The 21,237-nt window shown below is 32.9% G+C and overlaps 2 protein-coding genes across 9 annotated transcripts; one reads left to right on the forward strand and one right to left on the reverse strand.

The window, feature by feature from the left end:
- Positions 1-2: 2 nt before the first annotated feature.
- smo (smoothened) lies at positions 3-5,473 on the forward strand. 3 transcript variants are annotated; one of them, XM_012379614.2, is made up of 8 exons: positions 3-315; positions 447-761; positions 1,176-1,616; positions 1,692-1,864; positions 1,936-2,276; positions 2,962-3,163; positions 3,316-3,486; positions 3,560-5,473. In XM_012379614.2, exons 2-8 carry the CDS (start codon positions 447-449, stop codon positions 4,833-4,835), a joined length of 2,919 nt encoding a protein of 972 aa, XP_012235037.2. In that variant the 5' UTR covers positions 3-315; the 3' UTR covers positions 4,836-5,473. The 3 variants fall into 3 exon arrangements, with proteins under 3 accessions (XP_012235037.2, XP_012235045.2, XP_012235052.2); XM_012379622.2 differs by having other exon boundaries at positions 5-315; positions 3,584-5,473; XM_012379629.2 differs by lacking the exons at positions 3-315; positions 447-761 and adding an exon at positions 820-959.
- Positions 5,040-20,543, reverse strand: LOC105679569 (androgen-dependent TFPI-regulating protein). Of its 6 annotated transcripts, none has more exons than XM_067355127.1 (6): positions 20,209-20,543; positions 18,237-18,410; positions 8,859-8,996; positions 7,677-7,894; positions 7,409-7,560; positions 5,040-6,809 (listed from the first exon to the last, which is right to left on the reverse strand). In XM_067355127.1, the coding sequence occupies exons 2-6, from the start codon at positions 18,393-18,395 to the stop codon at positions 6,757-6,759; spliced, it is 720 nt and encodes a 239-aa protein (XP_067211228.1). In that variant the 5' UTR covers positions 18,396-18,410; positions 20,209-20,543; the 3' UTR covers positions 5,040-6,756. The 6 variants fall into 6 exon arrangements, 5 of the variants coding, with proteins under 5 accessions (XP_067211228.1, XP_067211231.1, XP_067211230.1 ...); XM_067355130.1 differs by lacking the exon at positions 20,209-20,543 and adding an exon at positions 12,193-12,373 and having other exon boundaries at positions 18,237-18,378; XM_067355129.1 differs by lacking the exons at positions 18,237-18,410; positions 20,209-20,543 and adding exons at positions 12,193-12,373; positions 17,009-17,258.
- Between the last annotated feature and the right edge of the window lie 694 nt (positions 20,544-21,237).

Genomic DNA, 21,237 nt, shown 5'->3' on the forward strand with positions numbered 1-21,237 from the left:
GTAATGCACGGAACCAGTTATAACGTGCATTCAAACTTCAGAAAGGCAAGGGTATAAGGGAAGTGCATCGTGGGTGGTCCGACGAGCGGGAACATAACGCGTGTGTGGTCTGGCTGCTTCGTATGCTGTGAGTGCGGCTGTCGCGACGACTGTAGAAGATGCGAGACGCTTCAACCGAACGAAACGGAAACTGTACCACGCGGTTAGCCGAAATTGTCTATAAGAACAACGGCGTCAATTCGTGAGCGCAACGCACAATAGTATGCATCTCTCGCCGCATTGTTTACTGCACTCCACGTGACTCTATTTTGAAATGTAATTATCAACTATATCACGTAAAATATATGTTTATAAAAAATTTTTTGTGGATAAGGCTTTGATGATAGGCTTATTTTTGTATATTAAATTTTAGTTTTATTAGAATGTGAAAGATTTGTCTTTTGCAGATGATATTTTTACTAGTCCTTTGTTGCTTCCTGTTTCATCCGTCGTCTTCGAAATTGGAGCATGAATTTACAACAAACAACGATGGTGAAAACAATACGTGGAAAAATATGGAGTTGAATACTCGGCACAGGATTGAAGATTCCAGTTATCTGTTGGATAGATATCCTATTGGAAAATCACCGGATGTCTTAGCTTGTCGCAGATTTGCCAAATGTATACCATTACAAAAAAGTACCTGTATGGGTACAAAATTATCTTATTCTTTTACTACATTGGACTTTATACCAGAACCTATAACGCAAGACATTATTGAGGTAGATAAGATTATTATTTATATATTCTTTACATTAGTGGTAACCTATTTTTTTTCTGCGATAAAGCATGGTATGACCTTTAAGAACGCTTATGCATGCAAGTTAAAAACTTAGCATTACAAAGCATTTTTAGGAATAAGCTTACTTTGCATTTGTGAAGCAAGAGGTTTAATCAAGAAATATTTGAAATTACCTCAGGTATTTTTTCTGTCATTATATATAGGCTTATATCTTTTCTTATAATAGTGTAGAATATTGAAGATTTAAAGATAATGTGTTTTATTATGACAGTTGTACTTGAATATATTTTTATTTTAGCTCTTAACATATTTTTTAATACATTGTATCATGTTTGATTATTTTCACACTGATGACATTGGATTTTTCTGTGCTAATTTTTTTTTTAATTTTCAGGAAAGATTGCATTTGTTACAAGCTTTGAAACATGTACCAAAATGTTGGGCTGTTGTTCAACCATTTCTATGTTCAATATATCTGCCAAAATGTATCAATAATACAGTTGAATTGTCATCTCAAGAGATGTGCAGAATGGTATCAGGAGCTTGTAGAATGCTGGTTAATCATACGATATGGCCAAGTTTTGCAAAGTGCGACAACTTTAAATTGTTTCCACAATTATGCAAAAATGATATTAGAGAACTAAAATTTAATAGTTCAGGCAAGTGTCTGAAACCTCTTATACCTACTGACAATGCTCTTTCAATTTTTGATGGAGTGGAAGGCTGCGGAATACCATGCAATGACCCATTATACACACTAGATGAGCATAATGAAATACATTCGTTTATTGTATGGGCCGCAGGTATTTGCTGTGCCTTCAATTTATTTACCATTGTAAGTTTCGTAAAAAATGTAATTATAACTAATGATACTATATATATGTTATATGTTCAATTATATATGTTGCAGATAACATTTTTAATAGATTGGAGAAGTGCGAATAAGTATCCAGCTTTAGTGATATTTTATATAAATGGTTGTTTCATGGTATCTTGCATTGGTTGGCTTGTTCAATTTACTCCTGGCAGCAGAGAGGTAATTGTATGCCGCAAAGATGGAACTTTAAGGATGAGCGAACCAAGGTATATTTCACAAATATCTTTATAACAGTCTTTTGTATCGATATGATTTTGTAAAACGTTTATTTTTATAGCGGGGAGAACTTATCGTGCGTCGTCGTCTTCGTTCTCGTGTATTATTTTCTAATGGCAGCTATGGTGTGGTTCGTCATATTAACGTACGCCTGGCACATGAGCTTCCGAGCACTTGGCAAGATACAAGATCGAATTGATAAAAAGGGTGCTTATTTTCATTTGATCGCCTGGTGTGTGCCGCTCGTATTGACGGTGACAATTATGGCGTTGGGCAATATCGATGGTAACAGCATGACAGGAATATGCTTTGTGGGATATGCCAATCATGCAGCGAGGGCTGGATTTGTACTGGGTCCTATATTACTTGTTGTGTTAGTAGGAGGATATTTTCTATGTAGAGGTAAATATTGTTTTATATATTTGTAATTTCAATGGCTGCTTTTCAACAGAGAACACAAATCAACAGTAGTCGATTTCTGGAGCAATTCTTATAATCCAATATTATATCCAAATTTGTCTTTAATACGGTTTTAAAATGCTATATAGATTTGTAAATGTCAAGTAAAAAATTTATCTCAGTGATTTATCTTCGTGATTATGAATTTGAACAATGATAAAGAAAATTAAAACCAGAAGTCTGGTTGTGTTAGAGCCAAAGACTATTAACTATTCTAAATTAATGCAAAAATAGTTTTAGGTTCAATTTCAGGCCTTCTTCACTGAAAAGAGTTAAAATTTGTAACCAAAACTTTTTTTGTACATAAATTTATAATAGCTAATAGTTCTTGCGCTCCGACAACCGCGCTTCTAATTCTTATTCCTCTTTTTCTCTATCATTGTTTATCTTTAAAGAATTCCAAACTATTCAGGACGATTTAGAATATAAAATTGGACTATAAAAACCACCCATGAAATTGATTTATGTTCCTTGCTGAAAAGTAACCAATATATATGAAAGTAATGATAATAATATAAAATTTTCATATTTTTAATGCTTTCTGTATTAATATGAATGTGAGTATTAATCTGTTATTACATAATATATTAAAGAATTGTCGTTTGATTGTTATTATTGCATATTTTAGGCCTCTACACACTTATTCGTTTAAAAATAAGCAGCCAGGAAATCATATCCGAAAGAGCAAGTTCAAAGATAAAACAAACCATTCTCAGAATGGGGCTTTTTTCCATATTAACTTTTGCGGCGATTGTTATAACATTTTATTGTCACATTTACGAGTTTCAACACTCTTGGCAATGGCATCGAAGCTTCAGGAATTACATGATGTAAGAATTTCAATGTTGTAATATTTAAAGCGTACTTGGAGCAAAGTATACGCAATATTAAATTTTGTATAAATATCTAAGCATTAGGCATTATTAAACGTAATACTTGTCAAACATTATCAATAAGTAATGAATGTTGCGCTCATTTGAAGATGCATGATAACGACGAAGTACTCGGATATGTCGGAATGTAAAATGGACACGAGGCCTAGCACAGGAAAATTGCAACTGCATTTGCTTGCACCATTTTCCGCCGGCATACTGATGTCTTCTTGGGTTTGGACTAGTTCGACGGTTGACACCTGGTGCAGATTTTTAAAGAGGTAAATTTCGACACATGTTAAATACTTATTCCGTCGATTTGCCTTTTGTCGCTGACAATGCGATTCTGAATAGCGTGCGTTCTCTCTTCGTTTGCAGAATCTCCAACAGCGAATCTGAAGAGCCTCCCATAAAATTGAGCAAGCACAAACTCATCGCACACTTATTCGCGAACCGGAAGACGTTCAACAAGGCCGGACGTCTGTCCATTAGTTTTCACAACACTCATGAGGATCCGGTCGGATTGAATTTCGATCTCAACTCCGCGGCTTCACAGGACTTCAGCTCCACCTGGGCAGCTGCCCTGCCCAAGTTAGTGACGCGAAGAGGTGCACTAGTCGGCACTACCGGGTCTGTGTCTAGTAACAGACGAAACTCTGCGGATTCCGAGATCAGTTATAGCTTTCGCTGCGTTTCTATGGAATCCAGACGTAACTCTCTGGACTCGCAGATATCCGTGCAGATCGCGCAGGTGAAGACGACGCGGAAGGTCGCCAACCGGTCGCGCGGACGTCGCGGAAAGAACAGAAGAGATTTCGGAAAATCCCGAGCGGGCAAGATCGATCCACTTTCTAGAAGAGGCAGCACCACTTCTCAGGATAGTCAACTGATGACGCAAATACCAATTCAAATGCCCAATATGGGCAGAAGATCGGGGAACGCCGGACTGGACGAGCGAGTCTTGGGCTCGAAAGTCATCGATACCAAAAACGCGGGCATGCTGCTGCCCTTTTTGTTCCCAAGAGGACAGAGCGGTAGTGACGAGAATTTAAGTAGCGATGAGAAGAGGCATCAAGATCTGGCTGATAAAGATGTCGAGGCGGGCAACATGGAGAAAGAGGACGAGCAGGACAGCGATAGTGAAGACAGCCAGCCGGAGGAAGAAGCGAAGATGTTAGATTCGGAGGACACTCGCGAGCGTGGCAAGAGTAAAAGCAGCAATAAGAATAGCAAGAGTTATAGTCACGAGAGCGACAGGAGAAACCGCGACAGTAGTCATAGGAGCAAATACGTCCTACAGGACGAAACTATCTTGAAGCATCTGTTTCAGGAGACTAGTGAGAGTAAGACGAAGAGTGAAAATGAAAAGAAGGACGTATACAGGAAAGCTATGATGGCCGACTTGGGCTCTAGTCTCAGCTCGTGTTATCCAGAATTGACGAGATTATTGCAGGGCGACGGGCAGACGAACGCGAGAGAGATGGCGACGCAGACCTCGCTGCCGCTCGACATACTCGAGATGGAAGAGCTGAAGCAGAGTATCGACGAAATAATTAATAGCAGACATTGCAGTTCTAAAGGAACTCAAATATCGCCGCAATTGAAGAAGAGCAAGAACATCGTGGCATAAAAGTGAGGACTATCTCTGTTAAAAGTGCTCAACAGAGACTTGTGCGTATAATAAAATCACTGCCTCTTGACGGTTCGAAGATGCAAGAATTAAAGCGAAATATCGACAACATAATGAACACTGTGGTTTCTAGGACTTAATTATCGCCGCAATGAAGAGAAGCAAGAACATGTGTGTGTTAGGTGCGTATAATAAGTATGTGCGTTAGGTAGTATAATCATTTATTGAATTAACTATTGCATCGCTAGACATAGGCGGACTGTACGTTCATTTTGACGCTCTCTCTTACAATCATTACGATATTTACTGAACGAAAATGAGATTGTGTGATTTGTGAGTTTTTATTATTGTAAAATATGTAGCGTGCAATAACAAAAGCCGGACTACATTTGAAAAGGTATATGTACAATAATGAGTATCGTTATTTTTCTACGCTTTGTCATCGAAATCAATAATCGAATCTCGATACGGCGTTAACCGACCACTCGCATCATGGGCATTGTATTCCTTCGTAGTATATCTTCGAGCGTTTGTAAGAATGTATCGAACATCCTTTCTCTACATGTATGACAATAAGGTATACTGATTTTTATATTTTTTTAACAAGTGGCTGAATAAAATGCGTTTTATAATTTTTAGATGTTATATGGCTGTTTCTTATAAATTAGTGACAAAGAAATCTATTTATCTATCGTAATCTAACTATAATTCAAGTCACATTCGTATTTATAGGATACATAAGATACAAGACATCGAACGCGATCTTTATTTTAATAACAAATAAATATTTGTCGTTTATTTCTGCGTCATATTCCAAAATTCAATTGGAAAAGCAATATTTAACAATATCGATAATATGAATCTAAAAAACCACATTTCGCCGAATATACACGATTAACAAATGTTTGCTAATCATTTATTATTCATGTATATGTGTGTTTATTGATATGAAATATACATGTATCGCATTTTTTTCCAAATTTAGTTTCGCTACTTTCAATATTTTTAAATCTGTGCCTAAAATTGCACACACAGGGCCGCATTTATACTTTTGGAGGCCCTAGACGCAACATCAATATGAGGCCTCAAAAGAACAAGTCTATTTCAGTTAATCAAATTCATACGCATTTTTTTTTTTAAATTTATTGAAAATAAAATTCGACATGCGTTACATGATGCAAAAAGGCGAAATTTAATAAACAATTGCCACTTACAAATTTTTCAGTGGCCTCTAATTTTTATATTATGAATTTAATATTTAAAAGCAAGTATTTTATTTTGCAACTATAACTAGGCTGTTTTTTATATTGTTATTTGTGAGGAGTAAGGTTTTAAAATGAGGCCCCAGCTCGCGCCTAATGCGCCTTATGGCAAATGCGGCCGTGTGCACACATATATTGCTTCTTTACAATAAGTTAAGATTAATTACTGCATTAAATCTTTGCTTTCCATTTCTTCGAGAAAAACCGGGAGTAAAATCATTGACGTTTAAATTTTTATTGTAGAATGAATTATAATTATAGAATCCAATCACACAAATATGTAAACAATACATATTTTTAATTACACGTCGATCCCTGTGATGACGTACGCTCTAATTTAAATCATATTTTTTTGGCACGAAACGGATATCAAGATTCATTCCCTCAACTTATTTAATAAAATATTTGGGAAAATATCGACAATCAATATTAATCCTTAGGCCGTACGTATCACCAAATATCTCGCTGAATGAAAAACTGCACCAATAATCATACAATAGAACATTAATGTCTACGTCGGAGTTAATCTTCGTACTGTAAATGTACTAGGTCTCGCCAAGGCACTTCTCACTTGTTGCAAGAAAATGTCTTCGGCGACGTTATCTTCCGGTGATCGGTACATTACGACATTTAAGATTCCTCTTGTCCGTCAGCCGTTTCTACGTTTTCAAATCCGGTTCGACGCTCTCCATTACCGCTACGTATTTTTTTCCTACACTCGATCACAAATATATCTGGACTTTAGTTCGGGCAAATTGTCACGTGTGCTAGTAGTATATTATGTATTACACACGTATTCTCTCCGTGCATTAATTTTTTTATCAATAAAAATAATATAATAAATCGTTCGCTACGAAAGTACAAAAATAAATATTATCGTGGGGAGGGATTGATAAGTGCGTATCATTTTATTCGATCGGCGCGCAAAAACACTAACACCATATAAATTAGTCTCCCTTGATCTCACATACAAATGCATTGTACCTTGCATGCTCCTGGCTCCTGGCTCCGTTTTATTGTTATCTCCACCGCGCTGGGTTAACAATCGCGCTGATCCTCATCCGTTATACCTTAAACTGCGCCTTGCATGCACATACACAACGCTAAAAATTCTCTAAGTGACGTTTATATGTCCGCTAAATGACATACGTGCATGCTGCAACGGAGGTGTAGAAAATATACATTTTTGTTTTATTTACCACCACCGCAGGCGGCAGGCAGAACGTGATGCGACTTGTCACCCGTTAGAGACGCTTGGACGAGGCTACTTGGATTTGGCGTGAGATTTTTTATGCTTAGTATGTTCGTTACCCCAAATGAGGTTGTTCAGCGCCTCCCCGGCGAAGTAGAGGATCGTGCAGAATGTTAGCAGCACTAGGAAGAACACGATCCGCAGCGGCGGCGTCAATACTTCGAATACAGGATACACCCAGACGCCACTTTTGTAGTAGATTACGTGTATCCTGCAATTTTCATTGAAATATATAGAATGCTTCGATAAGTTTCATGGCATGTTATTACGGAAGGGGTGGGGGGGGGGGGGGAAGAACCGGATATATGCGGGTTTCGTTTCACTTACCAAACTAAATATGTAAGCATAAAGATCGCGAGTATTCCAAGGCTGCGAGACCGCTTAGGATATTGTCGTGGCGCGATAATCATTTCGATTGTAGTCGTTATTACGATCATCGTGTGCATTAAATGGTTCAACCACCATGGAAAGTATGGATCCAATGCTTTCGGTAATACTAGCTCACGGTCGACTAACATCAACGCCCAAAAAGTTACGCCAACGAACTGTAAGAAGGCAAAATCGGCATTATATTCAACATCGTTTCAGCAAAAATAAATAAATACCATTTGATGGAAAATTGTGTTCATACAAGATGTCGATTCACGTATAAAAAGCATTACGAAGCGTGTTCAGAAATAAAGTTTCAATTAGCAAATGAAAAAACTTTATTTTCAAAATTATTACTTTATTTTTGCTTTACTTTAATCTGTTTCTTCGGATAATCGCCATCTGAAAACATTTGTTATATCGCAATACAAGCTTTCGAATGTCGATCTTCGACTCAAACTTGACTGCACTTCTTACCGCATCGTCACTTTCGAAAGCTTACTAAAAATCACAAGAAAGCAGAGAATAGCAATAGCATTTCTTTCTCCCTTGTCTGAAGATATTTTTAGCCTGGCAAAAAATGGACAGCGACGATGTAGTGAAAAATGCAGTTGAAAAATGGCTCGAGTCTCTGATGGCCGAAATCTTCGAAGAAAGAATTCCAAAGCTGTTCAGCGATATAACAAGTCTGTTAACTCAGATGGCTATCATTCGAAGAAAATTAAAATATATCTTTATATAAAAAGAATTTTGAAAATAAAGTTTCTTTATTTACAGCTGATCGAACATAATTTCTTTACGCGTCTCGTAAAATTAGTACTCATTTCGTAATTTATTTTGACCAACGAGACATATTACACGCGTACGCTTGCAAGACTGAATTAAGAATATAAAAAACAAAAACAAAAAAAAGAACACGCTTTTAACGAGTTATACAAAATACCAAACTATTGCGTTATATAGTGAATTGCGCTTTTATTACATAACAAGTATGCATGACAAGTCTGCTCTACTACATGCGAGACATTCTGTTTTAGTTATTTACTCGTTGCTTCAAGGATATTTTTCTCCCACCGCAAAGTTAAACTATTGCAACTTGAAAGCAAATGCAATAGTATGAAAAAAATTAATTACACTCACCATGGCAATGGGAAACCCGAGACTCGCATGGAAGTAATCCTTCAATTTCCGTGTGAAGGGCGGCTTTTTGGGATTTACGGCGTTTGTGCCGACTAAGTCGTTGAGAAAACATATTAAGAAGAATACCGCTTGAAGAATCTAAAACACAATTAACATTTCGAAATTTCTAATTAATGAGATAAATATAACTTTCGATAATTTCTACAATCGTCTTCCACTCACAACTATCATAATTATTGACACAATTCCTACGTGTTTTTCCACCGTTGATATCAGTTTATATGTTAATAACTAAACCAGTTCTTTAGCAAATAGTTACATAACGCAAAATTTAAATAAATGTTTATAAAACAATTAAATAAATTATCATCAGTTGTTTAAATAAATTATCATTAGTTATTTAAACTAAATATGTAATTAATTACATAAGCATATGAATAATTATTACTATAATAACAACACGCTTCAATAAACTGGGTTAATATTTATATAGCTTAGAACATGCCAAATGTGTGAGTGTTATTCCACACTTGATTAAATAAAATATCTTTAGTAAAGAATAGTAAGAATATATTTCATTTATAAACAATTTATATCATCAACAAGGAAAGAAGTAGAATTATTAAATTTCTATAAACCAAAAAAATTTTTTCCAAAAGTTTATTGAGATTATTATTTCCAATTAAATTTTTTTAAAGAATATTGTTGAATTTTTTTGAATTCTTAAATATTGAAATTTTTTTTTAATTGATGTAATATAAGATATATTACTTTTTTTGAAATTAATTATGTTTTATAATATCATATAAACGAGTTATTTTTCGTGTATTATATTACCAACTAAATTTAACGATTTTTTAAAAACATTTAGACGTAATATTGACATTTCACATCCAATATTAAAGCTGTCCGAAAAACTTATCAAAATTTATTCAATATCGTTTAAGCTTATCACATATCAATCGCGTGCGTCATGTGTGTCACGTGCAGTCGTGTCAAGTGACACTTTGACTTGTTGATGACATAAGAGGAAGTGACCTAATTATTTGCGTTATCGATATCAATTAAGCTACTTGCATTAATTAGAATTTAAAATAAAACTTTCGGAGGATCAAAATAATTATTTTACAAAAAAAAACAAATGTTCTAATTATTATAATGTATTGTTCAAATATTTTTAATGCACTGGCGAGTTAGATTGCATGCTTATTAAATATTTAAAAAATGAATGAGTTCGTTAAGTTCGTTAAGATAATAATTTTAAATTAATAATATGACAATGGAATTTCTTTTTTCTTTTTTGCTAAATAAAAGAGTTAATTCGAGTTGAGCATTTCAGCGTAATTATCGATTGACGTTGCACATAGGTAGCCTCGTATATAACGCGTGTCGCCGTTCACTACGTAATGAAGTGGTGCTTAAACAATTGAATTTTGCTCTTTACGAGCGGTTTGATAGCGGCAATTTAAGCATGAAATGGACGAGAGTGTGTCATCGCTCGGCGATAAGTGACAAAAAGTGCTCGAACGTATAATCTCGTTGAATCGAGAGTCACGCTTTTGGCTCAATGCAACAAAGTGAGCCGGAATAACAGCTGTACTTATTTCCAACAAGCATAGTTTTGAAACAAAAAGCAGCAAAAAAATGCTGATTGCAAACCAAATAACTACGATGCATGTGTATTTGTATCAAGTGCGTTCAATAAAGATAACTAAGAAAGTGCATTTTTGTTATATGTAAAAATTATTATATAATAATATAATAATTAAATAATAATAATATATAATAATATAATAATATAATAATAATATAAAACAGGTCCACATATATAGAAAGTCCATATCGAATTTCTCCTATGCAATTGTTTTTTTTTTTTTCACCGTTAATTATTATTGATGAGCATATCCCGTTTTCTATGTTGCTGACTCAAAGATTATTATATCACCGTCATTTGTGATTTTTGCGACCGCTAGGTATACCAGGTGGATTTGTCGGTTTTCTCTGTTACGTAACACGGCAGTAAGGATACATAGCACACGGCTGCTGCCGTAATAAACGATTTTACTAAGAAGCGGTTTTTGCGAAGAATAGTAATAGCGAGTTCTCGCGCTGCCGTATAGTGCTATCTCTCATATAAAAAATATAATATATTTTGTTATTTTTCAACACTTGAGGAGAAAGTAAAGTGATCATATATTTAGGAAAGCATTAAAATAATGTGACGTCCTATTAGCGCTGTGCGGAAGCTGTGCGTAGCCAATTCTCAACATCTAGAATTAACTATTTGCACTCGATATAATCTTTCCGTCACAAAAGTAATTTTCTAAATGAAAGTCATTTCACGTACTAGATATTGAGATGTGAGACGATAACAAATGAGTATAAAAACCGATGATATATAAGATAGACGCTCAAATAACTCTAGCAATAAATGTCTACAATTCGCAGATAGCCAATTACAATCATCAATAATACTACGAGATAAAGAATGACAATACAATGATGTTGTAAGCGACGTTTTACCAAATTTGTGAAACTTGTTTGCGAACTTTCAATGACATCTATCTTTAAATGTTAATACACCTAAAAGTTAACTTAATTATACATCATATATAAAGTGTCCGAAAAAGAATAAAAATTGTTAATATATTGGGCTGTAATAAGTAAATTTCGAGTTTTTCAAATAAATCTGTTATCATGTTTGTTTATTGAAGTTGCAAGTTTTGCATATATCATGATTTTTTAAGTGTGTTGCGTAAAACACGATAACATTATCTATTGAAAAATCCGAAATCACTTATTATATAACTCAATACTGTTTATTAATATTCACAGCTAATTATAGCGTTCTCTTTTTTATTATATTATATTATGTACAAGTTCTTTCTTTAGAGTTATTCAATTGCAAAAAAAGTTAAAAGCAAGAGAGAGAGAGAGAGAGAGAGAGAGAGAGAGAGAGATGTGCATAATTTAAAAAAAAAATTTAAAAACCGAGATATAACGACAATATTTGTAAGTCACAATAAAATGTCATTACGACAAACTTCATTAAATTTTGAATCAAATTTAAATAGTCTCAGTCAAGGTTTTGTTATAAAATTCATAATAAAAATTTCGTGCTAATTTTATTACAGTGAACATTTCTTTCTCTCTCAGCAATGATCAATCGGTGTTTTACTTGTTTATCCCATAAAGATAAAAGAAGATTACATAAGAAATGAATGAAAAAACAGCTGTATATGTTATTTGTATGTGTTAACGTGCATGTAATTACGTAAAGAAGAGACGATAACTTCATCAATGAAACAGCACACTCAGTTTATACAATACTAACCGCATCCCAGAATGTTAGAAACTTGAATTTTCCACCGAAGGCGCCGTGCACCCTCGTAACATTGTGCGGCACGATTGTATACGTGTAATCATAATAAACCGCGAAAGCGTAGTTCAGGAAAATAAGCGCATGGAATCCGATCACTAGGCCCTGTCGCATCTCACGGCTGTTCGCGAATGGTCTGAAACGTGTAATCATCTATTTGTGGGAAATACGATTCATCGAATGCAAGTCATATTCATGACGAAGCTCTAATCGTCAAGCAAGAGCGAAAGATATTTCCTCGTTTGTATCAAGATTTTTTTTCATACAGAATTCAGGTTTTAAATTGTTCATTAATAATTTATTTGAATATTAACATCATTGGGATCTCCTTGGCATTTTCATATTCAATAGTGATAAGTTGCGCAGAACTTTTCATGTCTGTAGCAACAAGAAAATCAATACATATTCTAGTAAGAAGATTATTAAAATATAGATTTGTATAGAGAAATATCATTATATTGCCATATAGCAAACTTATATAAATACATTAATAGCACAACTTTCGATGTCAGTAGAATACCGAAATTAAATGTATAATGTTCCAGATTTTGAAATATCTGTCTACATTATTGAAATTAGTAACTCTTTCTGTCAATTTTCTCGTTTTTCTCTTTCTGGACACGAATTTATTTTTGCAATCAATTTTGAGCTTTTAGTTAATTCGAGTTGATTAACATTAATCTACAATTACAGAATAAATATTGAAATTAATTTTGAAATATCAAAAGGTATAAGAAACATATTATTAATAGTTTTAATATAATGTAATGTAAATTACGAAAACGCAATTATTTATATATTTATGAATGTACGTGCCGTTGCATATAACATTTTTTTTGTGTCCTAAATTTATTTTTCGAAATATTAATTTAAAAAACAATTTTGTTTTATATTTTTCTTTCTTTATGCGTCCTTTCTTGCTTGTGCTAGCGTAATTTTGGAAAGCACCATATTCTTCTTACATGTATAATTTCTTCTTATATGTAATTTTTGAGACCGAAGTCGATGGACGATTCATTATTTGTTCAATTATATAAATCTAATAATATCACCCAAATCAAACTAATCTTACAAAAGAGACGAAAAGACAGCTCGGAGATGGAAAGTTTCAGATTGATAATTTCTCAACATGCGTACATTATGCAAGCGAGTATACAACTGAGTTACATAATTTATACGTAACTAAAACTACTTGTAAGTAAAAAGAGACTTGACGTATAAAGAAGTCTTAATTTCTTGTTCTTTAATATAAATTTACATAAATCAAAATCACATTTATTGGTTTATCTATTTTTATTTGTCCGGTTCAGTAAAATCCTGCCTTTTGTTTCTTACAAAAAAAAATGATCAATAGAATATTGCAGAGGCTATTATAATTTATAAATTTATAAATTTTATTTAAATAAATTTAAATATAATAATAAATGTCACAGATGTCACGTCTAGAAGAATTAAATAAAAATAAAAAATCAACAGAAAAAAGCTATAAGAATCAAAGAGCGAATGTCAGACCGCAAAAAATTCTTTTATTACATAAGAAAAATAAAGCTTCAATTTTATGAATGAATTCAGAACGTTAACAATTAATTACAGGTGTTAATAGTACACGGACAATTACGAGTAGTACACGTAATTTCTTTCTCTTTCACACAGTTTCATACAATTTACATAAATGTTATCGAAATGTTTCCTTTTGCGAATTTACTTTCGCGAGGCATAGGCTTTACTGACGATCTCATTTAAATAAAACTTTCTAGATTGTAGAATGTTAGGGATCGGAAATTTACTTGTTACATAGAACACTGATCCTTTTCTCGAATAAATCCTTTTTGTGAATTAAAATGGATGGAGATTTTTCGTTTCCGACATATTCTTCTTCACTTATATTTGCTATCTATCTTGCACGCGGTGGGAAAAGACAGGCGAAACTGATTTACATTGATGGAGAAACTAAAAGGTGAAATAATACCTTGGACGAGAACCAAGCAACGCTCGCGTTTTATCTTTCGCTTAAACACCGCTGCTAATCGTATTATGCAATGTAAAAGCACTTTGAGCAAGCGCACAGTATATTACGAGAGAGACTGACATTAACTATAATTTATCAAAAATTTCTTACAAACCATCATTGCATTAACCAATTGTAAAAGCAGTCGCTTTCGTAATCGTTAATTATCCAACAAGAACAAATTGTGATAATTAGAATACAAATTTTATCTTATCAAATATCAATCGAGGATAAGAAAAATAAATATAAATACAGGTATAATGACTATTACATTAAAACTGATAAAAAAAAAAAATAAATAAATCTAGAGAAATGTCGTTGAAAAAAAGAAGACAATTTTTGTATAAATTGGTTTGGTTAAATTATAGGTGTCTTATCCAATGCAAAACCCGTTGATAAATTTAACTTGCACTTAATATTGCCTTATATTTTTACCAGGTTATATCGAGGTCTATTTGTAGCTTCTTTTTAGCCGTACTGCTGAAGCGTGAAATTAATAGGGCATTTCCCTTTTACAGAATTAATATGGACTACGGAGCGCTCAAAGAAAAATTAGATGACCCGTTACCATTTATTAAGTTACATAACTCATTTTCTACGATAGCGATTTTTTTTTATTATATGGGTCGCGAATATGGAACACGATTATATTTCCAGTGATGGCATTTATTCCGCGATTGTCAATACATTGTCGTTCGATACTTGTTTTATTTCTGTTATCACTGTGTGGATGCGAGGATGTCGATCGAAAGTTGTCAACTTGTGGTTGCTATCTGTCAGAGGATGTATCGTATGCGTCAGTTCAAGAGCATGTTGCATATAATTGAGAATATGTATGTAGCGTAGAATGGAAAAGTAAAACGATGTAAGCATGGAAAAAGAATAAAATAAAAATAGATTTTCGTAAATTCAAAGGAAAACGTGTAATAAAAATTATCTATAAAAATATGGAAAATTGAAACGCACACTATTTTGAATACTCTCACTCTTTTTTTGTATTTCTATTCTACAACTCTGTATCTTTCTACAAAAGTTGAGTCATGAAGATAATAATCTCTGAAGTATAAATAACATAATAAAATGATACGATTTTACGAATTTATACGATTTAACGCATGTCATTCCGTTTTATACTTTTGTTGTCTTTCCTGTTTTATCTATCTTCATAAAAAAATAATATTGCGACTTGAATTGTTATTTTTATTTTCCGATAAAGTAAACATTGAATGATAAAAACTATAAAATCTCAATTTCTGATAAAAAAATTGTATAAAAAAAATAGTTCGCATTGTAATTTGTATTGTCATTTAGATTTTCTTTCTAGTATAAGAAACGAAAACCATCAAGTTTTATGAAATTTATATCGAACATATTTCGACGTAATTACAAAATTATAATAAAAGTTATACTTGCAAAAAGTATAATGATTCATTTGACTTTTAATAATGTATAATGTTTGATGTTTAAAGAAAATGACTTGTTTAATCAATTCTTATAAATTTAAAATTTTTTCAGACGAAATCTTTTTTATCTTTTTTTATCTCTTTTTATCTCTTTTTATCATCATGTTAATATCACTTTGTATCTTCCCAAAAACAATTTGCTAAGTCATCACTGCGATTTTTTTCATGAAATAAAGTGTAGATTATAATTGTATTCAATATGAAACAGAAAGGAATTTATTAACAAGGTATTTTAACTCTCATTTAACACAATCAAATCAATTTCAGTCCGATAAAGCAATATACATTGAGAAAATTTTATATCATAAATCACTATGGTACTGCAATAGCCGCGGACCATAATTATAAGTTTAAATACTATAGCTGTTATGTGAAAAACTTGTAAGCATTTTTAGAATTCCTCTATGTTTTGTGACTACTGCTATACATAGTAATTTTTGTTATGAAATTTTCTCTAACAAGATAGAAAACAAGATAGAAAAAATGCAAACAAGATAGAAAGAATGAAAACAAGTTTTTAAATGTTTATGCCGGTCTCTTATTTTGATGATTTAGTGTATTTTTATGCAAATGCACTGATTTTCATGTAAATGCACTAATTGCATGCAAAGTGCAATAATTCGCAACTTCACAAATTGGTATATTTTGTTTAATTTCCATATTTTCTTTACAGGAAGGGGAGGGGATTTCGCGCGGAGTTACGACTACTCCACGTGCCTTACTACGTCGCATCTCGTACGTGATTGAATCCGAATCGACGCCGAGATGATTTACTCGCTGCTCGATAAACAGAGACTTCGCGACGCCACGTCGGGAGCAGGGAAGAGTCCAGGTCGAGCGAGTGAATTCGGACGACGCCACTGGACGGGACGCATCGCAGATACTTAACCTATGTACTTTCGGCGATTGTCATCGCGACGCCGTTAACGACCGGCGATTTAAGACCGGTAGTCTCGGTGGCACTTTAGTATCCTGAATACTGTACGCACGGAAAAATGCATCTGTCGTCGCGATGCGAACATGGAGATCATTTTAACAACATTGGAATCTGAACTCGTCGATATTACGACGCTTCACCTGCTACGTACGCGTAAAATAGGGCCAAACTTATTACTTTTCTTGTCGTCCATCGACACGATCGCGTCTCGCGAGAAAGACAAAGGAGAAGAGAGAAAGAGAGAACGAGAACACTATTTTTAATCGACCCACGGTCGTTTCTGCGACCTCGGGATGCCAATCGATCTACCCTTACTTGGTGCGGAAAACGCGTGCTTCAATTCTTACTGCGGCTGGTACGTGCCTCGTCTTTCTATTTTGGAGCGCAAGATTTCTGTCACGTTTTACGTGCGATCACATGAAACACTCTCCCGAAACACTCGTGTCGGCGGTCCGCGACTTACTGACGGATAATGGAGCAAAACGGCAGGAGGGAAAGGAGAAAAGACCGCAGCGTGCGTGCGTTTGGCACTGGTTTATGCGACCGCGTTTAAGAGAAAAGGATAGAAGAGAGTACGTCCCAGTAGCGGATTCAGCAGCTCTAGGTACCCTACTCCCAATAATTAAACTTGTTTTTACTATCCCAGCGTCTTGAGCAAACTTCTTTCTTCACGAAAGAAATTTTAATATTATTAATATTGTCAAAACGAAAATAAAAATAAAAATTCAACAAAAATTATGCGATTTGTCCATTTCTCTGATATAATTTGATGTGATTCGAGAGATTACATCTTAATCAATATTGATCATTATTAATCGATACACTATATATTTTGCATTACTTTGTAGTCGTATCAATTTCCATAAAAAGGTTTCTTTTGCAAGAACTTTATAAAATTATCCTTATTTTCTGTCACACGATGACTCACACATAACTCAAACTTGACAAGCTAATTTGCACAAGTAGAGTTGCGACATATATGTATGTCGCAAACAGTAGTCAAAGACAATCGATTGATGAATGGACTATACAAGAAGTTCTGCAATTGATATGGAAGGTTATTCAATATCGTTCAAACTCAATTTCCATTTCAAACTTTGATTGACCAATCTGGGCGAAAAATAATAACGATATTTTGCTTACTTCCTTTCATTTTTTTTACAATACTTCGCCGCAGACAAAAGTATTTTATTACAGAAAGATTGAAAAAATAATATTGCTGTTTTTATTATCGAGACAAATAGAATAAACTTGTTTGAAGTTAATAATCTGTTTTAAAACATATTGTATATTGAGATTAAAAGTTAAAAGTCTAATATATTTATATATGTAGTAATATTAATAAAGAATCAGGAATTATATAAATATTTTATATTTTTTAATAAGTAGTTTTATATAAGTGTTTTATTTATTTTATATTTTATATAGGAGAGGAGAAAAAATTAATTTTTTCCCATCTTAAAAAAGGTGATAAAAAAGCTTATACTTTGCGAGAGATCGCCGAGACTTGGTAACTTCAGCAAGGCCGAACAACGATTAAAAAATAGAACATATAGTCTTATAATAATAAGAAGAAAAGAGTACAACTTACCACGTTCCATACTGTTAAGTATTTCATTTGACCAGGATCGTATTCTTTGAAGACTTCCTTGAGCATAGGAACATGCAATTTATTGAAGGTGTAATAATGAGTGAAGCCGTAAGCTGTTAGACTAGCCAGATGGAACAGGGTGTTTATTGAATGTGCCATTTCGCTGAAATCACTCTGTCAAATTCAACAAACGCATTAGTATACTGTAATAGAAATTTGCGGTAGATATAATAATAGCCGTGATAGCAATTATCTATGTATACTTAACCCGTTCGTTCCCACAGTAGTCAGATTACAATTTGATGGTAAGAGTTATTTTATATGCACAATAAGAATTTAAAAATTATAATTTTCTTGAAATATTTTAAATATATTTACCAATCAAAAGTAAGGAAAAAGATTTTTATCATGTATAATTACTTTACAATGCAAATTATTGTACATAGTTCCAATAAAAATAAAATTTGTTGCTAAATAGTAACAAATAAAAAAAGTCCTTAAGTATTTTTAAAAATTTTTTGATGAATGATTTATTTGTTATGTGATATACCGAAAAATATGAAAACAAATTTGTTTTGTAGTTTTTAAATAATTTGGGAATAAAAGAATTAAGAAAATAAACTGAGCTGAGATAAAGTAAAAGATTGTTAGTCGTAGAAAATATTTTCTTTCTGAATCATGGTTATATATTTGATATCGAACATCATTGATGTAAATGTTAGTTTATTTCAAATATTTTATAAAAGCTCAGCATTCGCTTCGCTTTTATAGCTTACAACAGCATTTTTTATGACCTCAATATTAAGTATAAATAAGCATATATCAATTCAAAGCATTTAAAAAAGTTACGAGATATACTTATCTTACAATATAAATATTTTCTTAATATATATTTTCTATAAAATGTAGATATACATATTTATTAGTTAAGAAAATTATAATAATATAATAATAATAAATAAATTTTGTAAAAATAATACATAGTTATAATTTTCTTTTTCATAAATATGTATATTTTTTATACTCACAACTTTTAACTACTGCATTTCCTTACATTTAGTTTAATTGACAAAACAATTATACTAACTGCAAATATGCTCGTTCGAAACGATTCTAGATTTAAATCGCCATAAATATATCTATTAATTATACTTCTATAAGAAATTTTAATTGAATTGGAGATGCGATATTAACATCAAAATAATACAGACGAATGCCTTTCGAGGTAGTTATCGTTGTAATTTCTCACTTCAGCGGTATCTCTTCCGCGAATTGTTCAATTGTAACTTATCTATGTGTGCATTTGCACACGTCTTGATCGCACATTAGGCGCGTGCGGAGACCTTACTCCCACAATAAGATATAATTTACATTAGAAAGGACCGGTTTTTGAAACCGTAGAACCTTGTCGTGATTATCACGCTTATCTGCGTGACGAAAATATAATTCTTGATTGAAAGCTATTCACCAAATGATTCTGTCAGTTGTTATATAAATGATATATATGTTATATAAATACGATTTGACCTTGTCGCATAAGGCAAACATCTGTTACTTTTAATAATGCTTTACGATAATTGCTATTGCTCTCAGTTGCCGTACGTAAACGCCAGTGAAATAATTTGTCACAATCTGACACACTTTGTTTCATTCGATTATATTATTTTTTTTAAAATTCTTCAACATTAGTCATTTTTATACGTTTCATATATAGTAACATAATTATTATTAAACGTGCATATCTCGTTTTCTCTTAAAATTAAAATAATATCTACTTTAATTTAGTAAATGGAGTTTAATTGGCTAAATATAAAATTGAATAGAATTTACAAGCTTTTATTAATACTGAATTTTATGCTTTTATGTGAGCACAAAGATACTACTATAAATTTAATAAAAATTTCGGAAAAAGGAGAAAACGGGAAAGGCAAAAGTAACTCGCGCTTAAATATGATTTAATTTTTGTAATTACCTCGTTATTGTCTAGTTGATAATGATTAATCACGTCTCAAACTGAGGAGAATGTCGGCGGATTCACTCTGACGATCGCGAATACTGTACTACTGCGTCAAACTCGTAATGGAACGTAGCATTAAATGTTCGATAGTCACTGACAATCGAACATCAGTGGAATGACGTTGTATAAATTGCGTCTAGCGGATATAAACTTGGGTCAAGACGTGCCACGTACGTTGTAGCGTCTTATAATGACCGCGCATTTATCGGCAACGACGAGGATCAGAATAACGACGATGCGCATCCGCGATCGAAAACGCACTGATGTTGCGGCAGACCGAGATTACAGTTATCAAGTGTCAGAAGTACGGTACTTGCCATCCCGACACTACAACCAAGACCATCATTTTTTCGCTATAGTACGTTCGAACTAAGCACACTTACGCGAAAACTGATGTACGAATCGAAAGAGAAAAAAAATTCTCTTCTTTGAAAGAAGAACACACGGCATCGAAGAAGTATATTAATTAAAATAAAAAAGAAGTAATTTAAAAAAATATTTTTTATCCTAAAAAAATTAAACAGAAAATTATTCGTGTTCAGTAGAATCTATACGATTCTACAGAAGATATAATTTAATGTAATATAATTTTTCATTGTAAATCAACAAATTGTTTTTGATCTAAAATATTTATTATTTCTGTTATCATAACTGCTATCGTAAAATTGATGTGATAAAGTTATATCTCTAAAATTCTTATACATGCGATACAACAGGTCAATATATATCATAGGTTGTGTGATTCGAATTTCTGCTCCCGGATGTAACAGATAATTTTCTTATCAAACACATATACGATAACTAGGATTTAAAGCAAAAACAAATGTGATGGTATTATAATGACTTGCAACTGAACGTAATAAGCAAAAGTTGCAACTGTTATTGTCGTCAAAAAACGACGTAAAAAACGACACCAAACGTAAGGATAAAAATTTTTCAAAGATAATAAAATATCTTGCGCAGAAAGATTGAATATATTTATAT

The sequence above is a fragment of the Linepithema humile genome, chromosome 5 (assembly GCF_040581485.1).
Source record: "Linepithema humile isolate Giens D197 chromosome 5, Lhum_UNIL_v1.0, whole genome shotgun sequence".
Classification (NCBI taxonomy): domain Eukaryota; kingdom Metazoa; phylum Arthropoda; class Insecta; order Hymenoptera; family Formicidae; genus Linepithema; species Linepithema humile.

What these genes read in the sequence shown, in the direction of transcription:
- smo (XM_012379614.2), top strand. Translation starts at nt 447, where the DNA reads ATGATATTTTTACTAGTCCTTTGTTGCTTCCTGTTTCATCCGTCGTCT. An exon ending in AGGATATTTTCTATGTAGAG is followed by an intron (nt 2,277 to 2,961) that starts GTAAATATTGTT and finishes TGCATATTTTAG; the next exon opens with GCCTCTACACACTTATTCGT. An exon ending in TGGTGCAGATTTTTAAAGAG is followed by an intron (nt 3,487 to 3,559) that starts GTAAATTTCGAC and finishes GATTCTGAATAG; the next exon opens with CGTGCGTTCTCTCTTCGTTT.
- LOC105679569 (XM_067355126.1), bottom strand. Translation starts at nt 12,390, where the DNA reads ATGATTACACGTTTCAGACCATTCGCGAACAGCCGTGAGATGCGACAG. An exon ending in TTCTAACATTCTGGGATGCG is followed by an intron (nt 8,997 to 12,192) that starts GTTAGTATTGTA and finishes ATTGTGTTTTAG; the next exon opens with ATTCTTCAAGCGGTATTCTT. An exon ending in TCGGGTTTCCCATTGCCATG is followed by an intron (nt 7,895 to 8,858) that starts GTGAGTGTAATT and finishes GCCTTCTTACAG; the next exon opens with TTCGTTGGCGTAACTTTTTG.